Source organism: Chelonoidis abingdonii, chromosome 15 (assembly GCF_003597395.2).
Source record: "Chelonoidis abingdonii isolate Lonesome George chromosome 15, CheloAbing_2.0, whole genome shotgun sequence".
Lineage (NCBI taxonomy): Eukaryota > Metazoa > Chordata > Testudines > Testudinidae > Chelonoidis > Chelonoidis abingdonii.
The window spans coordinates 26,781,650-26,802,437 of record NC_133783.1 but is presented as its reverse complement, the minus strand read 5'-3'; the positions used below and the strand labels follow the sequence as shown (position 1 = coordinate 26,802,437).

The following is a 20,788-nucleotide window of genomic DNA, read 5'->3' as shown; positions in this document are numbered from 1 at the left end:
CTCAGATCAGTCATACTCAGATCTCAAACCAAAGACCATGCCTGTGGCCAATCTTGTACTAAATAAAAGATTTATTAACTAAGGGAAAAAAAGGAGTTATTTACAAGGTTAAAATGGGAAACATACATAAATGAGTTACATTACCTTTTTAAATCTAAGACTGTACGCTTCTATAATAACAGCTTTATATGTCCTTTAGGGGTGGCCCATTTCAAGTAGGATGGGGATCTCTTGCTTATGTTTAGGAATCTCCAGGAAAGGTTCATCTTACGTAATAATATATCTTCTTGAGGTGGGGAGCAGGAGGAGAAATGCATAGGAAGAGAGTGACTGAATTTTGGTGCCAAGTATTTGCTCTTTTTTCTGTCAAGTGGGGTGTCTCCAAAAGGGCATTTATATCAGACTTAAGATGTTTGTTAGATATAACAAACTGGCAAAATAGAACACGGTGAAAAGCTCAGCAGCATAGCCCAGTGATCAGATCTCTTCAAATATAATATAGTCTAACTGCAGTGATGATCTTAAAACATCAACACCGAATCCAGTTAATCTTCAAAACAAATTAATTGCATATATTGAATGCTCCTGCTGATCTCCTTTCTGAAACTAGTTGTTTTGCATGTGCCTAATTTCTAGAACAGGTAGGTATTTTTGACTGGCTTGAATAAGTAGGACCTAGAGAAATTTCTCTTCTGACTAAGTTCAAAAATTGCTTTGATGCATGCGTTTAAGTGACTCAGAGGCTGGGGTAAATAGATTTGTTTTCAGTTCAAATCCTAATCTTGGAAACAGTTGAGCCTTTGCTAGCAATTTATGAGTGGGAAGAGAAAGTCAGTAGTAAAGCTGCAACCATAGATTCTACTTAGGGAATAGTATGGGAAGCATTTGCAGACCTTTTATTTTATACTCAAACTTATACCTTTAAAAGTGAGTTTACCATCCTAGTGACCTGTACCTTAGCATGCTCTATTACTAGCCAGACAATTTTAGGAAGAGTATCTTTTTAAAAATACTTTTTATTAAAATAACCAGTGACCACTTAGGAGAGGATATCGGAATATGGGAATCTTTGTTTATATTTAGGTAAATTGCATGGAAACCCAAAACTGGGGTAGGATTATAAATCAAGACAACAGTTAAATATAGTCTGAGGACCAGTAGTGATTCTTTTTAGATCTCCCAATTTAAATGGGGCCTTCAAAAACATAAGTCTTACATTAATAATGTATTAGTAGAAGCAAAGCTCTTATTAGCTGCGAGTAGGAAAAAGAATATATTAGAACTTAGGACACAGTATTAATGGGGAACTTAACATGTCAAATTAAATTCAACATGGAAATTAAACCAATGTTATTGAAATACCTGACTTCCTTTGCGTCTCACCTTCAAAGATGGTAAAACACCAAGTGTAAAACTGAAAAAACTTCTTTCTGTGTGTGCTTTTAAAAAGAGGGTGGTTGTCACAACCTCCAATAAAGAGGACTATTGATGGTAGCAAGGGACAAGGAAGACATACGCAATATTCCCCTTTGGAAAGGCTATATCTGAGGACTAAAATCAAAACATGAATAGCAAGGAAGGGTAAATTAGCCAAGATTGACTTTATACCCTTTAGTAATGGAAAAACAGCATACTTGTAAAATCCTCTATGAAGATTTCTGTTCAATTTTAACCTTTCTTGTTTTGTAAGTAACACTGAAAAATAAGATTTAGGGAAGTAAAGAAGCTGTTTATCCAGAAACATCAATGGGAGGCTAAATTCTGCTAGCGTTCAGGCTCATTTATGAGCATTCTTAATAATAGTACATTTGTGGAGCACCTTTTGGGAAAATCAGACATTTAACAAACTAGTTTAGGTCAATTAATGTACATGGATGGGGTGAAGATTAGGTCATGCAAAACATTGCAAAGTTAAAGGAACACTCAGTTAAGCATTTAAATTTTTTCCTGAATACTTTACTTTAAATAATTGAACTTAAAATAACAATCTTAATTTTTTTTGTTTTCTACAGTGAAATGTCAAGTGTAATTAATTGATTTATAATTTGCAGATCTATTTTACATGTCAGTAGCATACTATTGCAGTTCTTGCTTCGCAAACACTGCAGGGAATGTTTATCTGTTTGGGAAAACTTTCCATTTTCAATGGCACTTACATATCTATTGGTTTTTGTTTTTAAATATCATAGATGACTTATTTTAATCTAACTATGATTAGAACTAAATTTGGCTTGATTCTTGGTTACCTCATTTTTCCTTGTAAATATATTTTTAATCATTTTACAATATTTTCATATTTCTCATAGGAACTAAGTGATCTGCAACGTGACCCACCTGCCCACTGTTCTGCAGGGCCTGTTGGAGATGACTGTAAGCTCTTAATAATTTACTGCAAAGGTCTTGGTATATTTTTGTTTGTTGAGGGACGGGAAAAATTGTCTAAAAACTTAATGTGCTTTGTCTTTCAGTGTTCCATTGGCAAGCAACTATTATGGGACCTGTAAGTATGTAATTCATATAATTGAAATAATCCCCAAACCCTTTAGAAAGTAGGCCTAAGATATTGACTTCTCTGACTGTGGAAAAGATACATGTTCACACAAGCATTTGAGCACCTATAAGCACCATAGTCTTGGATTGAACTATCTGATATTCAGGTTAAATATTTTGGGGAAACTTTGTGCTATTCTAGTAGTTTAGTATTTGGAGTATTCTACATACTCCACCTACTTTGCTACACTTAACTTTCACTTTCAGTAAAACTTAAAAAAAATCCCTCCTTTTGCTCGTGAAACTAAAAACAATTTAATGGTAAACAACATCCGTCTACACTGAACCTTTGATTTACTATTCCAGTTTTCTAAATGAAAAGCCTGTTTGATTTTTCAGGGATGATCAGTTAAATACTGTTATGTTAGCTTCATCAGTCCAAATAGAAAACTGTTATAGTAATTCATTTAGTAGTTCTAAATAGAATTATCATGGCACAGGGTGCGCTTGGGCCTTTTAAATGGTTAAAGTTCCTCCCATTCCTATGATGTGGTTATACCAAAAACAGAGCAATTTTTGAACTTGTCGTACAGCAATCATGGAAACCAGAGGCTGCAGAATATAAAAAATCTGTTTTCCTCAGTCTGAAGGAGTTGTAGGAGATGCTAGGATTTGCTGTAAGGCTCTCTCCACAGTAGGTGGTTAAGGAAGGGCAAAAGTCCTAATTTTGTCAAAGGAAAAGTGCTTAAGAACAGAGAGAAGCCTGAAGAGGATCTGACCAAAGGACTATTTGGGAGAAATACATAAAGAGTGAATCTCTTGAGGGAAGAGAAGTTCACCCAGACCCTGATAAGGGAATCATAGCCCAGATGTCTTTCCTTTTGGACTTTTTGTTACCACAGAAAGAGGGTTTTTGGTTCCATTGGAGGGCTAAACCATTGAGCGAACAGGGGAAACTGAGGCCCTAGCCAAATCTGATGACAAGAAGGTGAGCAGCAGCATTACATGGTGAAAAGGAGAAAAAGGAGTTGACTACTCTAGGGCAACTTGTTTCAGCATATTTCAACACAACTCCTGCCTCTTACGAAAAGGATTTGGTCTTAACTTACCAATGGAACATTAGAACCTGCTTTCTAACTGTGTCACTTGGTGGTTTTATCTGATATGCCACTGACTCACAAGCTCTGTGACTGACTGACTTGGGCCTGCTTTATCAATAGTGGATTCATATTCACACAAGCTAAAGTTTCCCTTCTGGTTTAATGACTGCTTCCTTTCTTCTACCCCCTTTGTGCTACTGAAAGGTGAATGGCAAAACTGTGAAGGGACATAGAGTTCAGATGAAATTTATGTGCTGAATGTCCCCATTAACAATGCTCTGAGGCTTGTTCAACACAAAAAATGGAGGAAATCGAGGAAATCTTTTAAAAGAGAGAATTTGTCCCAATAGTGAATTACCTTGACAATCTGAATAAGGGTATGTCCAGACTACCCGCCAATATGGCGGGTAGCAATCGATTTATCAGGGATCGATATATCGCGTCGTGTCTAGATGCGATACATCGATCCCCAAATGCGCTCTCCGTTGACTCCAGAACTCTACCAGAGTGAGCGGCGGTAGCGGAGTCGACAAGGGAGCCACGGCCGTCGATCTCGTGCTGTGAGGACGGGAGGTAAGTCGGAATAAGATATATCGACTTCAGCTACAGTATTCCCGTACCTGAAGTTGCGTATCTTACATCGACACCCCCCCCTTCCCCCAGTGTAGTCCAGGCCTAACACATACATCTTAATCCAGTCACCTGCCCTTTACAGTTCACCTTTAATATCCTGTAGCAGAAACATTCTTTTCTCTCCATGTATTGAGCTTGCATAAGAATGAGGATATACTTCTGTAGTGGAGAATGGGAACCAGATCCCTTTTCTGTCCATCTTCCATTCATATCAGGCATTACGGAAGGCCATGATATCAGCATAATGCACTTGATACTGAGAGAGAAATGAAAAATGACTTATATTCTAAATGTTCCCATTTCCTGCTGGACTGTAGAAAGCACAGGACTAAAATTCACGTTCAGAATTAATTTCCCATGTCTGGACATAGGAGGACTTGTATGCTACTTCTGGGTCCACCCAGGGTAAATATTTCACATTGATTATGTTTCAAATGGCAAGTCTGGATGGGTAAAGTATCTCTGTAGATACTAACTTTCACCCAGTAGGAAACAGTTAAAACAGCAAAAAAAAAACTAGGGCTGTTGCTTAGTCACAGCGAACTCATGCGATTAACTCAAAAAAATTAACTGCAATTTAAAAAATTGTGATTAATCACGCTGTCAAACAATAGAATACCTATTGAAATTTATTAAATATTTTTGGATGTCTTTCTACATTTTCAAATATATTGATTTATATTACAGCACAGAATACAAAGTGTACAGTGCTCACTTTATATCATTTTTTATTACAAATATTTGCACTGTAAAAATGATAAACAAAAATATTTTTCAGTTCACCTCATACAAGTACTGTAGTACAATTTCACGATAGAGATTGCAACTTGCAAATGTAGATTTTATTTTTTGTTACATAACTGCAGTCAAAAACAAAACAATGTAAAACTTTAAAGCCTCCAAGTCCACTCAGTCCTACTTCTTGTTCAACCAATCACTAAGACAAACACAATTGTTTGTTTTTATGAGAGATACTGCTGCCTGCTTCTTATTTACAATGTCACCTGAAAGTGAGAACAGGCATTTGCAGGGCACTTTTGTAGCTGGCATTGCAAGGTATTTATGTGCCACCTATGCTAAACATTCGTATGCCTCTTCGTGCTTCAGTGACCATTGTGTGGGACACGCTTCCATGCTGATGATGCTCGTTTAACAAATAGTTTGTTAGGTAAATTTGTGACTGAACTCCTTGGGGGAGAACTGTGTCTCCTGCTCTGTTTTACCCGCATTCTACCATATATTTCATGTTATATCAGTCTCAGATGATGACTTAGCACATGTTTGTTTTAGAAACACTTTCGCTGCAGATTTGACAAAATACAAAGAAGGTACCAATGTGAGATTTCTAAAAATAACTACAGCACTTGACCCAAGGTTTAAGAATCTGAAGTGCCTTCTAGAATCTGAGGGGGACAAGGTATGGAGCATACTTTCAAAAGTCTTAAAAGAGCAACACTCAGATGCGGAAACTAATGAACCCAAACCACCAAAAAATAAAATCAACCTTCTGCTGGTGGCATCTGATTCAGATGATGAAAATGAACATGAGTCAGTCTGCTCTGTTTTGGATTGTTGTTGAGCAGAACCCATCATCAGCATGGACACACGTCCTCTGGAATGGTGGTTGAAGCAGGAAGGGACATATGAATCTTTAGCACATCTGGCATGTAAATCTCTTGTGACGCTAGTTACAACAGTGCCATGCGAATGCATGTTCTCACTATCGAGTGACGTAAACAAAAAGTGGGCAGCATTATCTCCTGCAATGTAACCAAACTTGTTTGTCTGAGCGATTGGCAGAAGTAGGACTGGATGGACTTTATAGGCTCTAAAGTTTTGCATTGTTTTATTTTTGATTGCAGTTATTTTTTACATAATTCTACATTTGTAAGTTCAACTTTCATGAGAGAGATTGCACTACAGTACTTGAATTAGGTAAATTGAAATGCACTATTTTTTTTACAGTGCAAATATTTGTAATAAATAAGTAAAGTGAACACTGTACACCTCATATTCTGTGTTGTAATTGAAATCAATATATTTGAAAATGTAGAAAACATCCAAAAATATTTAAGTAAATGGTATTCTATTGTTTAACAGTGCAATTAATAGCGATATTTTTTTTTAATCACTAGACAGCCCTACAAAAAACTTTAGTGTTCATAATCTGAGTATAGTATGTGAGTTATAGATTTGGCAGAATTCTTTTCTTATGATTTTGACTGATTATTATTTTAAGAACCTTTTTTATTTTTATCAATTTAAACTTTCACTTTCCTGGTAAAAGTAAAGCTTTCTAACCATTAAAACACAAATTGTCAATGTCATATGTCAAAATATACAAAGTGAATATCTTAAATCAAACTCTCAAGTTCTCAAGCAGAATTTTTCTCACCTTGCCTATCTATACGTTTTGATTAGTATTGATGAAAATATTTTTTTATTGGTTTATGTCTATCTGGTGAAATTGACATTTACCAATAAAAATCTAATCCTTCCAATCCTAGTTATCCAATGTTAATGGACTAGGAAAAGGATTATCTTCCTTCTGAATTTTTATATGTAGTACATGCCAAACAGTGCAAGTTTGTTTTTCCTCTTCTTCTTCGGTGTTAAATTTGTGTGATTGTAAAAGCTTTTAAGATCATTGACAGGCCATTTAGTATGCATACAAACTATCATTGTATTCCTAGCTAGAAGTATTGTGACAACCACTTTTGGTTTGGTATTACATAATACTGACTTCTTAGCAGTACTGTTTTAAACTTGTTTCTTACTGTGACAATTTCTTCATTTGGAAATATCTTTATATGAAGTATTCAAATGGCTTTTCCTATGGCAGTCTTTCCTAACTAAGTAAAAATGATATTTATGGTGATTTTTAAACATTTTTTCCCTCTCCTCCAAAATGAAGAGCAACAGGCCACCTTAGATCTACACAGGGAACCTGAGAAGCCAGTGTACTTGCACTGTTTTGGGCATCAGATTCCTAGCAATTACATTATAGTTTCAAATTTCTTTGGTATCTTTATTGTTTTTTCTTTACTTATTCAGAAGTCACAGGGATGCTTTAGCTTTGAGGCCGTCAAGCACCTAATCTTGGGTTTTTTTCCTTCATAATTATTAAAAGGAAGGGTTTCCTCAACTGATGACTGCAACAGAAAAATATTTCTCTTTTAACTGTGTGCAGCCTGGACTTAAACCTGTGCACATGTTCTCTAACAAAATGCATGTTCACAGATTTGTACAGGTCACAAAGATGTTGTGTGTTTTAAAAACTCCCTGATGTCATCATGATCAGCTGAGTAATGCTGGAAAACCCTACTCTTTGCACCTGCAAAGAGAAATCACTTCTTAAGGTAAGTATATTTGTGGCTTAAAGCTAGAGGAAGGCCCTGATTGTAGCAGCGTAAGTGTGGTTCTGTTGCACAGAGGGCATGATAAGGAGGGCCTGCTCAGAGGTTCTGTGCTGCCATGGAGCTGAGTTCCAGGAGCACTTTGCTGCCCAAACATGCAGGGGGAGCTAGCTTGGAGCTGGTGGATCAGCAAGTAAGTAGATTCACCAGCCAAACATTCTTCCTTCTCTCTTCTCTCCAAAAAGGTGATATTCAGTAGGGTGTGGGTTTCTGCAGTAGTGGTCAGGGATGGCTCTGCTGTTGTTCCAAAGCCTTGGGGGAGGATTCCATCCCTCATTGTCAGCTGCATGCCTTTCCAGTGCACAGCCCGCAAACTTGAGCTGTGTGCTGGTGAATAGATTTTAATCCAAAGTTACCATAGTTTTGAGAAGGCTCTTCAAATTCAGAAAAGACCCTTAAAAAAACCCCAGTAGCATAAATCCTGTTTTTTGTCTTTTACAGCCTGATAGTGCATATCAAGGGGGAGTGTTTTTTCTCACAGTACATTTTCCAACAGACTATCCTTTCAAACCACCAAAGGTAAATACTTAATTGTCCTAAAAGTGTTATGAAAGACCTAGGTTAGGACTTCGTTTCTGTGTCTTAACTGTTTAAAACTCAGGTTTTTTTAGTTCAAAGCAAAAAGCCAGTGTAAAATACCTATTCATATTGATTAATATATCAGACCCTATAACCCAGTTTTAACATTTGGTCAGCTATTTGTGCAGTAGGCTATTAGTGGTGATAAAAGTCCACATTGTGCTACTTCTGTGGGTGGCAGCTTTAAAAATAAATGGGTATTAAAGGGGCAACACTTGTGGTGCCAGTTGCAGTAAGCAGAACTTGAAGCTAACCTCTTTGTTTGTTAATCACAGATTGCTTTCACAACAAAAATATACCATCCAAACATAAACAGTAATGGGAGTATTTGCCTTGATATCCTGAGGTCACAGTGGTCACCAGCTTTGACTGTATCAAAAGGTAACTCCATAGATGTGCTAATGATTTTATGCATCTGTAATAGTAATGATGGTGAACATTTTGATAATGTTATGGCACTTTTAGGTCAACCTTACTGTGCATTCCTACATTGACAGTAGCTGAAAAACAGCAGTGGCAAAGGGTGGGAGTAAGAACTTTTATCCTACACAGTATTTAAATGGGAAATTCCACAAGATTCCTGACTCTTTCAGATCATGCAACCTTTTTTACACTTCAGATGTCACATTAGCCAGTGAGTCATATGTATGACTAGCAACTATTATTCAATTTATGCCACTTAAGTGTGGGGTGCTGGGAATGGAAAAACAAGTTAGATATAGGCATGGTATTTAGTATTTTAACATTAAAGAGGTGTCATGGGTGCTGGCTCTGAGTGATCAGGCACCCTGCCTCCCTGTGACTTGCTCAGCTAAGGAGAATAAGCTAACCTAGATCTGTCTGTGAATAGTTAATTGGAGAAGTAGGTGCTATTTAATTAGTTAAGGTACACTTAGCCTTATAAAAGGTTATGAGGGCTCAGGCAGGAGCCCAGAATACAGAGAGAAAGCTCTTGAGGAGATTGTTCCTGTATGGGGCTGGGTAGGAGACTATTCCCAATAATATCTCCCTGCAAAGCAGAGGCTCCTGGGGAGAGGAACCACACCCAGAACACAGAGAAAGTGCCAGAAGAGAGAGACTGCAGAGCTTCCCAGGCAGGGAGGCCTGAGATACACTGAGTCAGCAAGGGAGAGACTTCAGAGATCCCAGCAGCGGAGAAGCCTGGGGACTTGTGGCAGAAGGAGGCGGCTTGTTTGCATACCATGTGTGGCAGTTGATTAAATAAAACCCAGACCCCTGTAGGGGCATTGTTCACTGAACACAAGCCTCATTGAACTTATTGAAAGCACCCTAGGGGAAACTGGGGTAGAGACATAACCATGCCTGCACACAGGGCTTCCAGGGGTGCTCCAAGGGTGGGTACCTAGTCTATCACAGAGGGTTTTGTTGCGTGTGCATGTATGTGTGTGTATATATAAAAATATATAAAAAAAAACTTTCACTACATGCGCATATAGAGGAGAGAGTAAACCTAATGTTGTCTGATTTATCATAAACCCACAAAAGCAAGGAGAGTCAAACTTAAATGGAAAATCCTATCCTTCACCTATCCTGTCCTTTATCCATATCTTGGTATTGAGGCAGACCTAAAATATTAGATGGCTCACTGCTTTGGGAGATCCTTGCTACATGTGAGCATAAATAGATGAATTTAGGGTAATTTTTGGGATTGGCTGTGAACCATCTTCTTGTAGGATAAATCTAGCCTTTTAATTATGCTTTTATGGGGGGGAAGGTAAACTGTTCTGACTATATGACCTTCATGTGTGAGATTGCACGGTCTGTTGGCCCTCAAATCTTCAGCAAATAAAACTGCTCAATTATCTAAGCAGTCTAGTGTAGCATTCAGATTTTCTCAAGTTTTGAGCATGTTGGCTCTTGGAACAGTAAGGCTGAGGTTAGATAGTTTTGCCTGGCACAGCTCTTCATATTATTGGGGTTGTAGGAGTTCCACTTAAGGTGCATCTTTCTTTAAGTGTAGGCACCAAAACTGCTTTTCATTTCTCATCCATACTATTCATAACACTTACCCATGCCTTTCCTTGACACTCTTTATGTAGTAATATAAAATACAATCTGGCTATTAATGATGGAACTTCTTTAAAAATCTGGAGGGTTAAACAATGTAATGTTTCCTTAGGTACTTAATAAGGACCTAAACAATGTCTCCTTTTAGAATAGTGTCATTACATTCTCAGTTGGAACAAGACAAAATTGTTAGTCTTCATCTGATCTAAATTGCTCCATTCAGGTACAGCTATTATAGCGTCTTGTATAATACAGCTGCTGCCCACACACACCAATTCTGTGCAAGACAGACTCAATAGCTACATAAAGTCTAAATTTACTTTGATTGCGGGGGTAGATGCATAAGGAACATCTTGTGTATACTTGTTCTGCAGCTTTCTGTATAAATTGGCCACTTGTCCTGTCACTGAGCAACCGTTGTCTTCTTCCCTGTTCATGTCAGAGGACATATTTTAAAAAAAGAAGGAAAGGGGGAGAGGGAAGATGTCAGCCATTTGCATCTTATAGTCTCAGATTTAAAGGCTACACTCCACGTTTTTCTTAAATGCTCTTTTATTATTAGTGGTGATTGGTCTGTCCCCTGGTTCATGCTTTAGGTAGAATGCTTTTAAAGTCTTAATTTCATTCATGTGTATGTACATTGCATATCTCAAACTGGTGCCTCACCTGAATGGTTGATGGAAGTTTATTTTATCACTTGCACATATGTTCTTGCTGAGCACGATTAAAGGACCATATGTCTGCTAAAGTGGTCACTGCTCAGTGTGACCAGTCAAGCAACTTGAGTTGTCAAATATTAGTGACTTATGTTGATTTTTATAAGTGCCAAAAACTTCAGCACAAAATGATTGAAACTGACACAGCCAAAAATATCATTAATATTAAACTGAATTCAAACTTTAATATGGTAAAAACACCACCATAAAACAAAATGATTAAACAGTAAATTGTGCAATTACTGTGGGAACAGTAGGTGAGTTAGGAGTACCCTTGCTCACAGAGTTCTGCAGATCATTAAATATAATCTAATCCCCTCTTTGCATGATGTCTGCATTTTTTTGTCATCCTCCCCCCCACCCACACACACACTATACCTCTAACATTGGAGATAAGAGTTATATTGTTTGAAGATGATTAGAAAGAAATATGGCAAAAAGTCAGAAGTATATCAGCTCACTTTTTCGTGTTTTTCCTGAGTAAAAAGTTATAGATTTTGCTAGACATAAGATTGTCTCCATAAAGTAAATTTAACTAATCCTATGCCAGAGATGTCATCAGCATAATGTTTTGTTGCCATGAATTATCTAAATATTGGCACAGTACATGCAACAGTGTTTCCAGAATTCTGAATATAAATATATGGCCCTCTCCCAAAATCTCTGTGCCAGTATTTGTGATAGAATTAAATCTGCCCCAGAATGCCAATAAGTTAGTACTGACATCTGTTGGTGGCAAAATTTGTAGTATTTAGAATTCAAAATCTAATATCTAGTGTATTCAAATTGGGTGAAAATTTTCATATGCAGTCTTACTGGAGAAAATAAATATAAGTTGGGTACAAAATTGGAAGAAATACACTAAAATCTGGTGTTGCATGATAGTGTGACAGAATATAAAATAGATGTATTTGTAATTGGTACATGCTGATCCTGTGACCTTGCACTAAGCCTCTGTCAGAAAGTCAGTCTTTCTCAATGAGAAACTAATTGTATTGGTTTTAAAGCAAAATGGCTTGCAGTCTGATAAAATGTTCATATGACAGCATGTAGTTTTCTTTAATGCATGTAAGTCAAAATTGTCAGTTGTTTCACTTCTAAGGCCTGAGTCCTCTAATGAATTCCTCACAAGCACATGGGTCTGCATGGTATGTTTATTGTGCACCAGGTTCTTGGAGCATACAGTCTCTGGGTCAGGGACCATATCCTCATGTCTGTACAGAATTGAACAGAATGGGGCCACGATCCTGAGGTGAGGTTTATGGACAGACCTGTAGTATAAAGATTTAATACTAATGAAGTGCATTTGTTTCCCAAAATTTATCACTGTATATAGTAAGGTATTATAGAAAATAAGACAAAGAAGTAAATCTTTCCTTAATCTATTTTCTTCTTTTAGTTTTATTGTCCATATGCTCCTTACTTTGTGATCCTAATCCTGATGACCCTTTAGTACCAGATATTGCACAAATCTACAAGTCAGACAAGGAAAAGTAAGTAACTTTTTGATGTTTAGAGGCTTGTTTTTAATCTGCTACGCATAAAACATTACCTCTCATTCTTTGAAGACATTCTCTTCATATACACTCACAAAACTTCGGTATACCAAAGATATACATATCTAAGCCTTTAAACAATAGACGTCTAACGAGAACTTATGTAACAGTTTTATAACTTCAACTAAACTGCTTTAGTAGACTGGAGAGTTACACAAATGAACACTGATATTTCCTAATATTTTAGTGCAAAAATCTGTACATACAACTGTGACACTTCTCTTTTGTATGTTTACATTAGTTTTAAACTACATGAGGACAAATAATATATTTGAGGTGGTATGTGGTCCTATCATTAAAGACTTATTAGAATTATGCCTCTGCCAAAAGGTTAAAAGGTATTGAACATGAATATTAAATTTTGACATTTGATTTCCCAAATACAACTTCTGTCTAAAATGTAGAAAATAATGACAAGTTTTTTTCCATAGCCACATTCATCTAACAAACAGCAATATCCTACAGCAAAAATGGACCTTTCTTCACTTTGACCTCAATTTAGAACTGGTGGCAGAGCTTGTATCAGGATGGCAACCTAGGCAACTAATGGCTGCAGTAGTGCATACTTACGGTGCAGGGGAGATTTAAATTGAAAGGACTTAATCTCTAAAGATACCATATTGACTGGATTCCTACTCTTTGGTCTTAGTCTTGTTCTCAAAGCACACCTGGAACTCCCAAAGCTGAATTTTGATGGTTTCACACAGCACCCTATTACACATCCTTGCCGTGGATGTGTAACAGCATTGAAGCACTGTAATCCAAGTACATTGCATGGCTGTAGCCCCAGAACATCTGGTATCAGTGTTTTGTGGTCAGCTCAGTCTCCAGGTCTTTGGCACATAGTGGAAGTTTATCTCCAGAACAGTGCAGTGTAGAGTGAATTCTCTAAGCATTTCAGACCCTAGAGGCTGATGTCTCTGGATAGCTCAGAAAGTTGATGCCTTGGCACAATATGGGACACTTCACATAGGGATGGCTAGAGGCTCTAGGCTCTCAGCATATTACAGACCATACTTGGGAATTTCCAAAGAGTTCCCTGGAGGAATTTTGGAGTGCCAGTGTCTTGGAATCTCTGGAGCTTTCCCCTGGTGTATCAGACACTAGTACTGTGAAAGTGGCTTGAAGAGTCTTGATGGTAGCATGGGGTGGGGGAGGAGGGAGAAGAGGACAAGGGAGGCGGCGCGAATCTTAAAGAGCTTGTACTTGAGACAATCTCCTCCACAAGTAAAGCTGCTTATTTCCAATGAGACAGGAACATCTGTACATGCTTCCTTCTTCTAACTCCTGTTTCTAAACTTTTTTTCTTATATTTAGAGGGAATATTGATCCATTGGTCCTATAACCAGAATCTGAGTGTTTAACCGTCATTCCAAATGGTGGAATGCTTGACTAGTCTGATGTGATAACAGAGTAACTTGGGGGTACACCAGTCCACCACACCTGGGTGCTCAAAGTAAGTGGGGGATTGAGCTTTCTTCCTAGGTCCTGTGGGACCTGTTTCTTGGTCTGGATAGTCCAAGAGAAGTCCAGGATGTAGTCTGTTGCAGCATATGCCCTAAACTGTTTTCTGCAAAAGTGTTCTAGTACAGCAGACCCTCACTAGAACGTGAGTCTATATAGCATAAATTCGCTTATGGCATGGGACCACACATGGATCTCAAATTTAATTACCTTCATTGGAATCCATGGGGATCGTGCATGGATCCAAAACCTCGTGTTCTAGCAAGGGTCCGGCGTACCTGTGACATCTGAACCACATGAGAGCATCTTAGTGGGCCTGAAAACACAATACATAATATCAGTGAAGATGCAGCAAACTCAATGCCTCGCTCTTAGTGATTGTCTTAAGCCCTTTCAGATTCCATAAATTCAGATTGATTGTTTGTTTGCTCCCTGGGTCAAGTATTTGGTAGACACTATTAGGTTGTTGGTGGATGTGTTTTGGGATGCATATTGGCTACCTGTGATTCTGGTTGAAATCCTAGCCCTTTTCAAGTCATTGGGAATATGGCCATTGACTTCAGTGGGGTAGCATTTCACGCATGGTGTTCATGCTAATTGCTGGTAGCCTAGGGGATCTGCTCTTTAGTATCTTAATCAGTTATACTCATTGTTCCAGGATCTCTAGAGTCTGTATGGAATATCTGGAAGAGATCACAAACTGCTTGTAACATGTGAACAAGTTGGTGTGTGCCTGCTGCAATAATTTAACAAAATATCCATTAATACCAGCACTAATGTGAAAGGTACTTACCAGGTATATGTTTGACATTGATTGACTGTCATCTACGTATTACAGATAGAATCAGATTTAGCTTTTTAATACCCATCCATTCAGGAGCTTTTTGGTATACCTACAGATGGTCTGTAGTTCTTCCTCACTGGGCACAGTTTCCTGAAGGTAACTGAGGATTGTTTTCAATTTGAAAACTGTGCTCTATTTGTCGAGTTGTGTTGGGGTCTTTGCTTACGTTAGATGGAGGTTATAGTCTTGTCAAAGGATATTCCTCTGCTGAAACAGTCTTTCTTGTCCATGGAGTGGACATTTTTTGCAGACTGTTAAGGTAGTTTTTCTTGCCAGTTATGATGATTGGTGTAATCAAAGTGTCTGAGCCATTTTGCAAGCACCTGCCCCAAAATTTGAACTTGTTTGTATATCTGCCTTGTAATACAAACCCTATCATTCTCAAGATAAAGAAATCAGGGCTCAGCCTTTGCTTGTTTATTTACTTAATATTTCTTCCTCCTGTTGTTGGGGGGGTGGGGGCGGGGGTTTGAAAAGTCTCCATGTTTCTTAAGGTGGTGTGGAAATTCCCCATACAGTTTCTTGGAGAATCTCTTGGTTTATGGAGACTCCTTCTTTGAAGTGAGGACTAAGAATCCAATCAGTATGGGATGGTTTAAGAAAGGAAAATTTGCTTGTAACTCTGCTTCTTTGAAGATATCCTTTGGTTGGTTTTCTATTGAATTTATCTCCTCTCAGATTTGAGAGGTGAAAGTCATGGTTGACTAAACTCTGGTTATGCTATATACCAACTTTTACCAATATTAACTTAGAGTCCAAGGAGTTATGTTCCATTAGCATGTGTTTTGCAGATTATGGAGACTGCTGCAGTTAGTGCACAAGTTACATATATTGGCATCTTAAAGGGAGACAATTAGGTTATATAGGTTTGCAAAAGTTCTTGCTTCAACCTTTTATTTGAAGAAGGAACTAACAGGTGGGGGCACAGGAGGCTGCTGAGCCTACCGTCAAGAGTTTAATATACCACGTGCTGCTACCAAGGCAAGGAGAGAGCTGGCTAGGAGTTTTGGAAGTTCTGGCCAGTCTCATGAAGGAAGGAAAAGGCCCAAGGGTAGAAATCCAGTCAAATGATACTTTCAGAGAAGCATAATTACGTACCTTTTGAGTGTCAAAGTTTAGACGTTGGCAGACTATGGCAGTTGTGACACTAATTGACAACTATAAGAAGTAGTACAAAAAAAAAACTTCCTAGGTTTTGACCTAGCTCAATAAAAGACCTTTTATACCTAAATAATATTTTGGAAATAACTTTGTAATAATATTAACAATTTGACCTTGTTCATTCTAATGGTATGTAGTTAGCTTTAATGCAAATCTTACCTTTCTTCTGGGAAAGTCTTAAACTTGTTTAACTTACTGTAAAGTGAATTTCTACAGCCAAAATAGAATTGACATTGAGAAACAGATGGTGAAATAAAGTCTTGTGCTTCAGTATATGGTGTGCATTGTTTTAATGACCTACTACTTGCCTGCATTAATTAGCTAATGTGTTTCTAATAGTCATAAGTATGCTAGAGTTGTTGATTTGGCACTGTTTCGTGCACAGTGGAACTATTAGCAAAAGACCTGATTACATATGCACAAACTGTAAATTTCTTACATTTTAATGCAATCATAGAAGACTGCTGTGGTTAATTTTATTTTTTAGGTAATTTCAAAACTAAGCATATGTATCTATATGCTATGGATTATTTATTTTGTTTCTTGGGGAAAGAGTTACTATGTAAAACAGTTCTTCTATTTCACAAGATTATAATCAATCCCAAAAGGTGGAGAGCCAGTAATATATCATTTGAGTACTTACATAGATGTTGTGGATCATATAGCTATCTTCATTGAAATGCCTTCTTTCTACACATACAGATACAACAGACATGCAAGAGAATGGACTCAGAAATATGCAATGTAAACTTGTGAAGACTTTTTCATATATACCAGAGTACTGTAAATTCTAGGTTTTTTCAAAATTAGAAGTAAATGGAGCACAGTTTACTGTTTCAATGTACCATGAGGCCCTTTTTAATTTTTACCCATGTAAAGTGTGTTTCTGGAGCAAGAAAAAACAAAATTTCAAAAATTAATCTTAAAACTGTGATGAGAATATTTATCCTTTTTTGTATGCTTTGCAAAAGACATTTATTGTGGTTTTTAAGACTCTTGGACTTCTGCATCTTCAGCCTACAAGCTCCCTAATGCAGTTGTAAAGCAACCAAATTATTTTTTGCTGAAAAACCAGATGTTTTACATGAGAAATACTGTATGTGTCTTTAAGATATGTTGTCAATTTCATGTCTCTGTTCAAAAGTTCATTCTGTTAGTTGTTATATAATTTGTATTTTTTTACTGTATAGACTAAATATATTTTATTTACCATGCAAATTAATTCATTTAGACTTTTTTCCTTTAACACAGTATTCACATGATACAACTGCTACTTATGAAATCAATGAGGTGTTGCTCCCTATGGGCTGTTATACAGACTGATTGCAGATTTCTTAAAACCTAAAATGATCTTTGCACTGTAATTCTTAACATGCTGATTATGGAGAAACACTTGGTTTTTTTTATTCTGTTGCATACTTGACTTAATTTTATTGCAATGTGAACTAATTGCACTGCTATGTAGAAAGATATGTAACTGTTTTGTTTGTTGCTATTCATGACTGATTTTTTTTCCCCCCTATATTGGCAACATAATATTCTCACAGACCTTTTACAAACCTTACTGTAGCTTTTTCCATATAAATAAAATGCTTTTTCTACTATTTGTCTTGGCTATTATTTAAATCTTGTATAACCTTGCAAGTGCTTGCTCTAAAATTAAAAGATCAGAGTATTAAGTTATGCATGTGAATTATAGACAAAGGGGAAAATAAAGCCATGCATCTGATATTTAATTCTAACTGTGTTGCAATTAAATTGGGCTACAGCTAACAAAATTATTTACAATGTTATACCCATTGTTTTGTATTGTGTGGGATTCAACTTGCTGAAATTCTACACTGGAAAAAAAATATAAAAAGCAATTCTCATTTGACAAGAAAAAATCACAATGTTTGGGCCTCAGACACTTCACATAAATTGATATAAATGAATACTTTCCATATCAGAATGTCATGGTAAAGAATCTTCCTTCATTTATGTCTAACGTTTTTCACACGTGAAGCTAACTCCTCCATTAACTGTGTTATCTCAGTCTACTTCACAATGCATGTAGAAAATCCATAGTAATGGAAAACCAGATTTTGTTTTTAAACTACAAATAAAAGCATTTTAATCTCAAACCACAGATTTTTTTCCCTCTTAAGATGCTAAATAATTGTAAAAAAAATAAAATAAAAATGCATGATTAGCCTATTGCTTTGAACTTTCTGCATTAAGCAAAACTGGATTGAATGGGAAATTTGCCACCACAGGAGCCAAAACCTTTGAGTGCAAGCTAACTCCAGTGCTTTCTCTTACACCAAGGAAAAAATGCTGTTTACTGTAGCAAACATCTAACTGGAATGTGTAGAACAGCATGCATGCTAGAAGCTCTTTTTCTACCATTGGAATTTTTTTATTCATTAATACTTGTTTAAAATTCTTTGATTCACCATTGCCCAGAATATGAAACAGCAGCACAAATTGGTCACTTGTGAAATGTCATTTTTTTTCTAATATACAATTGACTTTTGAGAGCAACACTGGAGAAGCACTGAAGTTTTATCACTGCACTGCTTCAAAGAATGTTCCTGTTGTACACTGTAGAATATACCATCTTTAAAATGGTCAATAAAAGTCTTTTAATAGTAAAAATAAATGAGTAATTCCACTCTATTTGAAATGGGATATTACTACTATGGAAGCTAAAACTATTCACCATTCATTTGTTTTGTATAATATCACTAGTGGGGGGAGAGGAGAAAAGGCTTCTGAGTAACAGAATCTTTCCCAGAATTCTTTTTCATTTGTTTCTTACATTTTTGTTAGTAATATGCTTGCACCAGAACAAATGGTTTGAATAGTTCTTTGTGTCTTATGCTTAACTGTGTGAAATTTGGAAGCTTGACTTGCATGTTAAAGGGAATTAATTATTCTTTGTTGTTTACTTTTACTAAAACATCAACGTTAGTGTGAAAATGTTTATATGTAAATTGGCAATATTTGAGTATATACCATACAAAAAGGAATAGCTTCCCACCATAATGCAAGATCTGTGGGATGAGCAATAGAAATCAAATTAACTGACCATGATGAACTGACTGCAGCACTAGTTTTTACTTTAACTTTATAGGATTCTTGGAAGATAAGTGTCTTGAAGACATTCTTTGTAGAAGTTTTCTCAGTGGTATTTTTAGCTGAAATTCAGTTCCTGACTCAGTTATCAATCTGCCTTAAGTAGTCTAGACCTTCTGTACAAGAAATGTCATACCTACTAATCTATGGATCTGATATTTTGATTTCTTTGACTGGCATTTTAGGTAATTCCAAACTTCATCCACCAGGACAACATTTAAACTAGTGTTGAATAAGCAAGGATTTTAAGAATTTCCTAGTTAATGTTCTGTCATCATTTATTAGATGATGCATTATGAAGACTTTTTTTTCTTTTCTCTCTTCAAAAGGTTGCTCAGTCCTGCTGCTTTCATTATGATGGAATAAACAATGTATAAATAATCTGTGCTTCCCTCCTTTCTATCCAGTCATGTTCTACCATTCACTGTAAAATGCTTCATCTGATTGTTCTCTCTACTCTACGGTGACATCGCCACAACTAAAAGATCTCCGTATCTCTGGAAATTCTTGAAAATGTAATCTTAGTTTTATTCTTATTTATTCTTTAATATTACAGACAGCTTGCTTTCTAATAACTTGTTTAACAAATTTCTGATGTGTGTCTGGTATTTTCTGCCTAAAGATGCCAACTGAGGCCTAAATGACAATAAAAATTAAAAATGTATATCTGTCTCTGTTAAAGAATAATTTGCTCTTTAAGTACTCTTAGATTAGATATGTCTAATCCTACATTTTTAATAGTGTATTCAACTGCTAAAGAATTAATTGGGGCTATTAAAAGCAGCCTTGTATGTGGGGAATAGTGGTTTGGAGACAGCAATGGGTGTAAAAGCAGCTGGGAAGAATACTGAAGACACTGTGATGGAATGCATTGTTCCCTCAGAAGGAAATAAGGTGCAAAACAGCATAATCAGAGAAGAATTATTATAGGCTAAATACTCTTTTCTCTAAAAATACTATCAGCAAGATTCTCACTCACACAAGAAGCGGAAGGGATGTTGCAAAAGAGAAAAGCTACTACTAGCGGAAAAAGGGAGCTTCTATATTCATATTAACAGTATAAAGAGGAATAAGGTAACACAACTGGACTATCAAACACACCACTGAAGTCTTTGCTTATCTAAAAATAAATTGGTCAAGAAAATAAGGGACATACTGAAAGAAAACAAAAGTGATGGGTGAGTTTGATTTATTTTACTTTGGAATTGAGCTCTAACGCTGAGTTGAAAAGTCCTATCTCAGGCTGAAATCCAAGCAACAAGGGCCAGGAGGAAGGGCACTGGTTTGAAACTTAGGAGCCCTGAGTTCAATCCTTGCTTGGGCCCAGATTTCACAGATGACGTTGGGCAAATAATTTAGGCCCACTGGACAGATGGGGAATTGAAGCACAGAGAGACTTGGGGCCAGATTCTCAAAGGTATTTAGGTACCTAATTACCATTAAAATCAGTGAAAGTTAAATGTGTATTGTTGAGGACCTGGGCCTAGCCTCTGTGCCTCAGTTGCCCATCTCTTAAATGGAAATATTTCTTCCCTACATGCCAGCTGTGTTGTGAGGATAAATACATTAAAATGTGTGAAGTGCCCAGATACTCATAATGGGGGGCCATTTTTAAAGCTTTTTTTTTATGAAAGAGGACCACTTAGTAGGTCGGCAGATGGTTTTCTAGCGAAACAGCTGAGAT

General features: G+C 36.7%; 1 protein-coding gene across 5 annotated transcripts in view; it reads left to right on the top strand.

Annotated features, from left to right (window-relative positions):
• The window catches only part of UBE2D1 (ubiquitin conjugating enzyme E2 D1), a 36,603-nt gene extending 16,835 nt beyond the window's left edge, over positions 1-19,768 (top strand). Inside the window, exons 1-7 of one of the 5 annotated variants that reach the window (XM_032765884.2) lie at positions 2,341-2,370; positions 2,469-2,500; positions 7,464-7,582; positions 8,081-8,158; positions 8,494-8,599; positions 12,362-12,455; positions 16,690-17,593. In XM_032765884.2, coding sequence (XP_032621775.1) covers positions 7,532-7,582; positions 8,081-8,158; positions 8,494-8,599; positions 12,362-12,455; positions 16,690-16,735 — 375 coding nt within the window. In that variant the 5' untranslated portion in view covers positions 2,341-2,370; positions 2,469-2,500; positions 7,464-7,531 and the 3' untranslated portion in view covers positions 16,736-17,593. Of the gene's footprint in view, positions 1-2,306; positions 2,371-2,468; positions 2,501-4,042; positions 4,629-7,254; positions 7,583-8,080; positions 8,159-8,493; positions 8,600-12,361; positions 12,456-16,689 lie in introns of those variants that run through there. The other 4 variants (XM_032765880.2, XM_032765882.2, XM_032765885.2 and 1 more) reach the window with 4 other exon arrangements.
• The last annotated feature ends 1,020 nt before the right edge of the window (positions 19,769-20,788 follow it).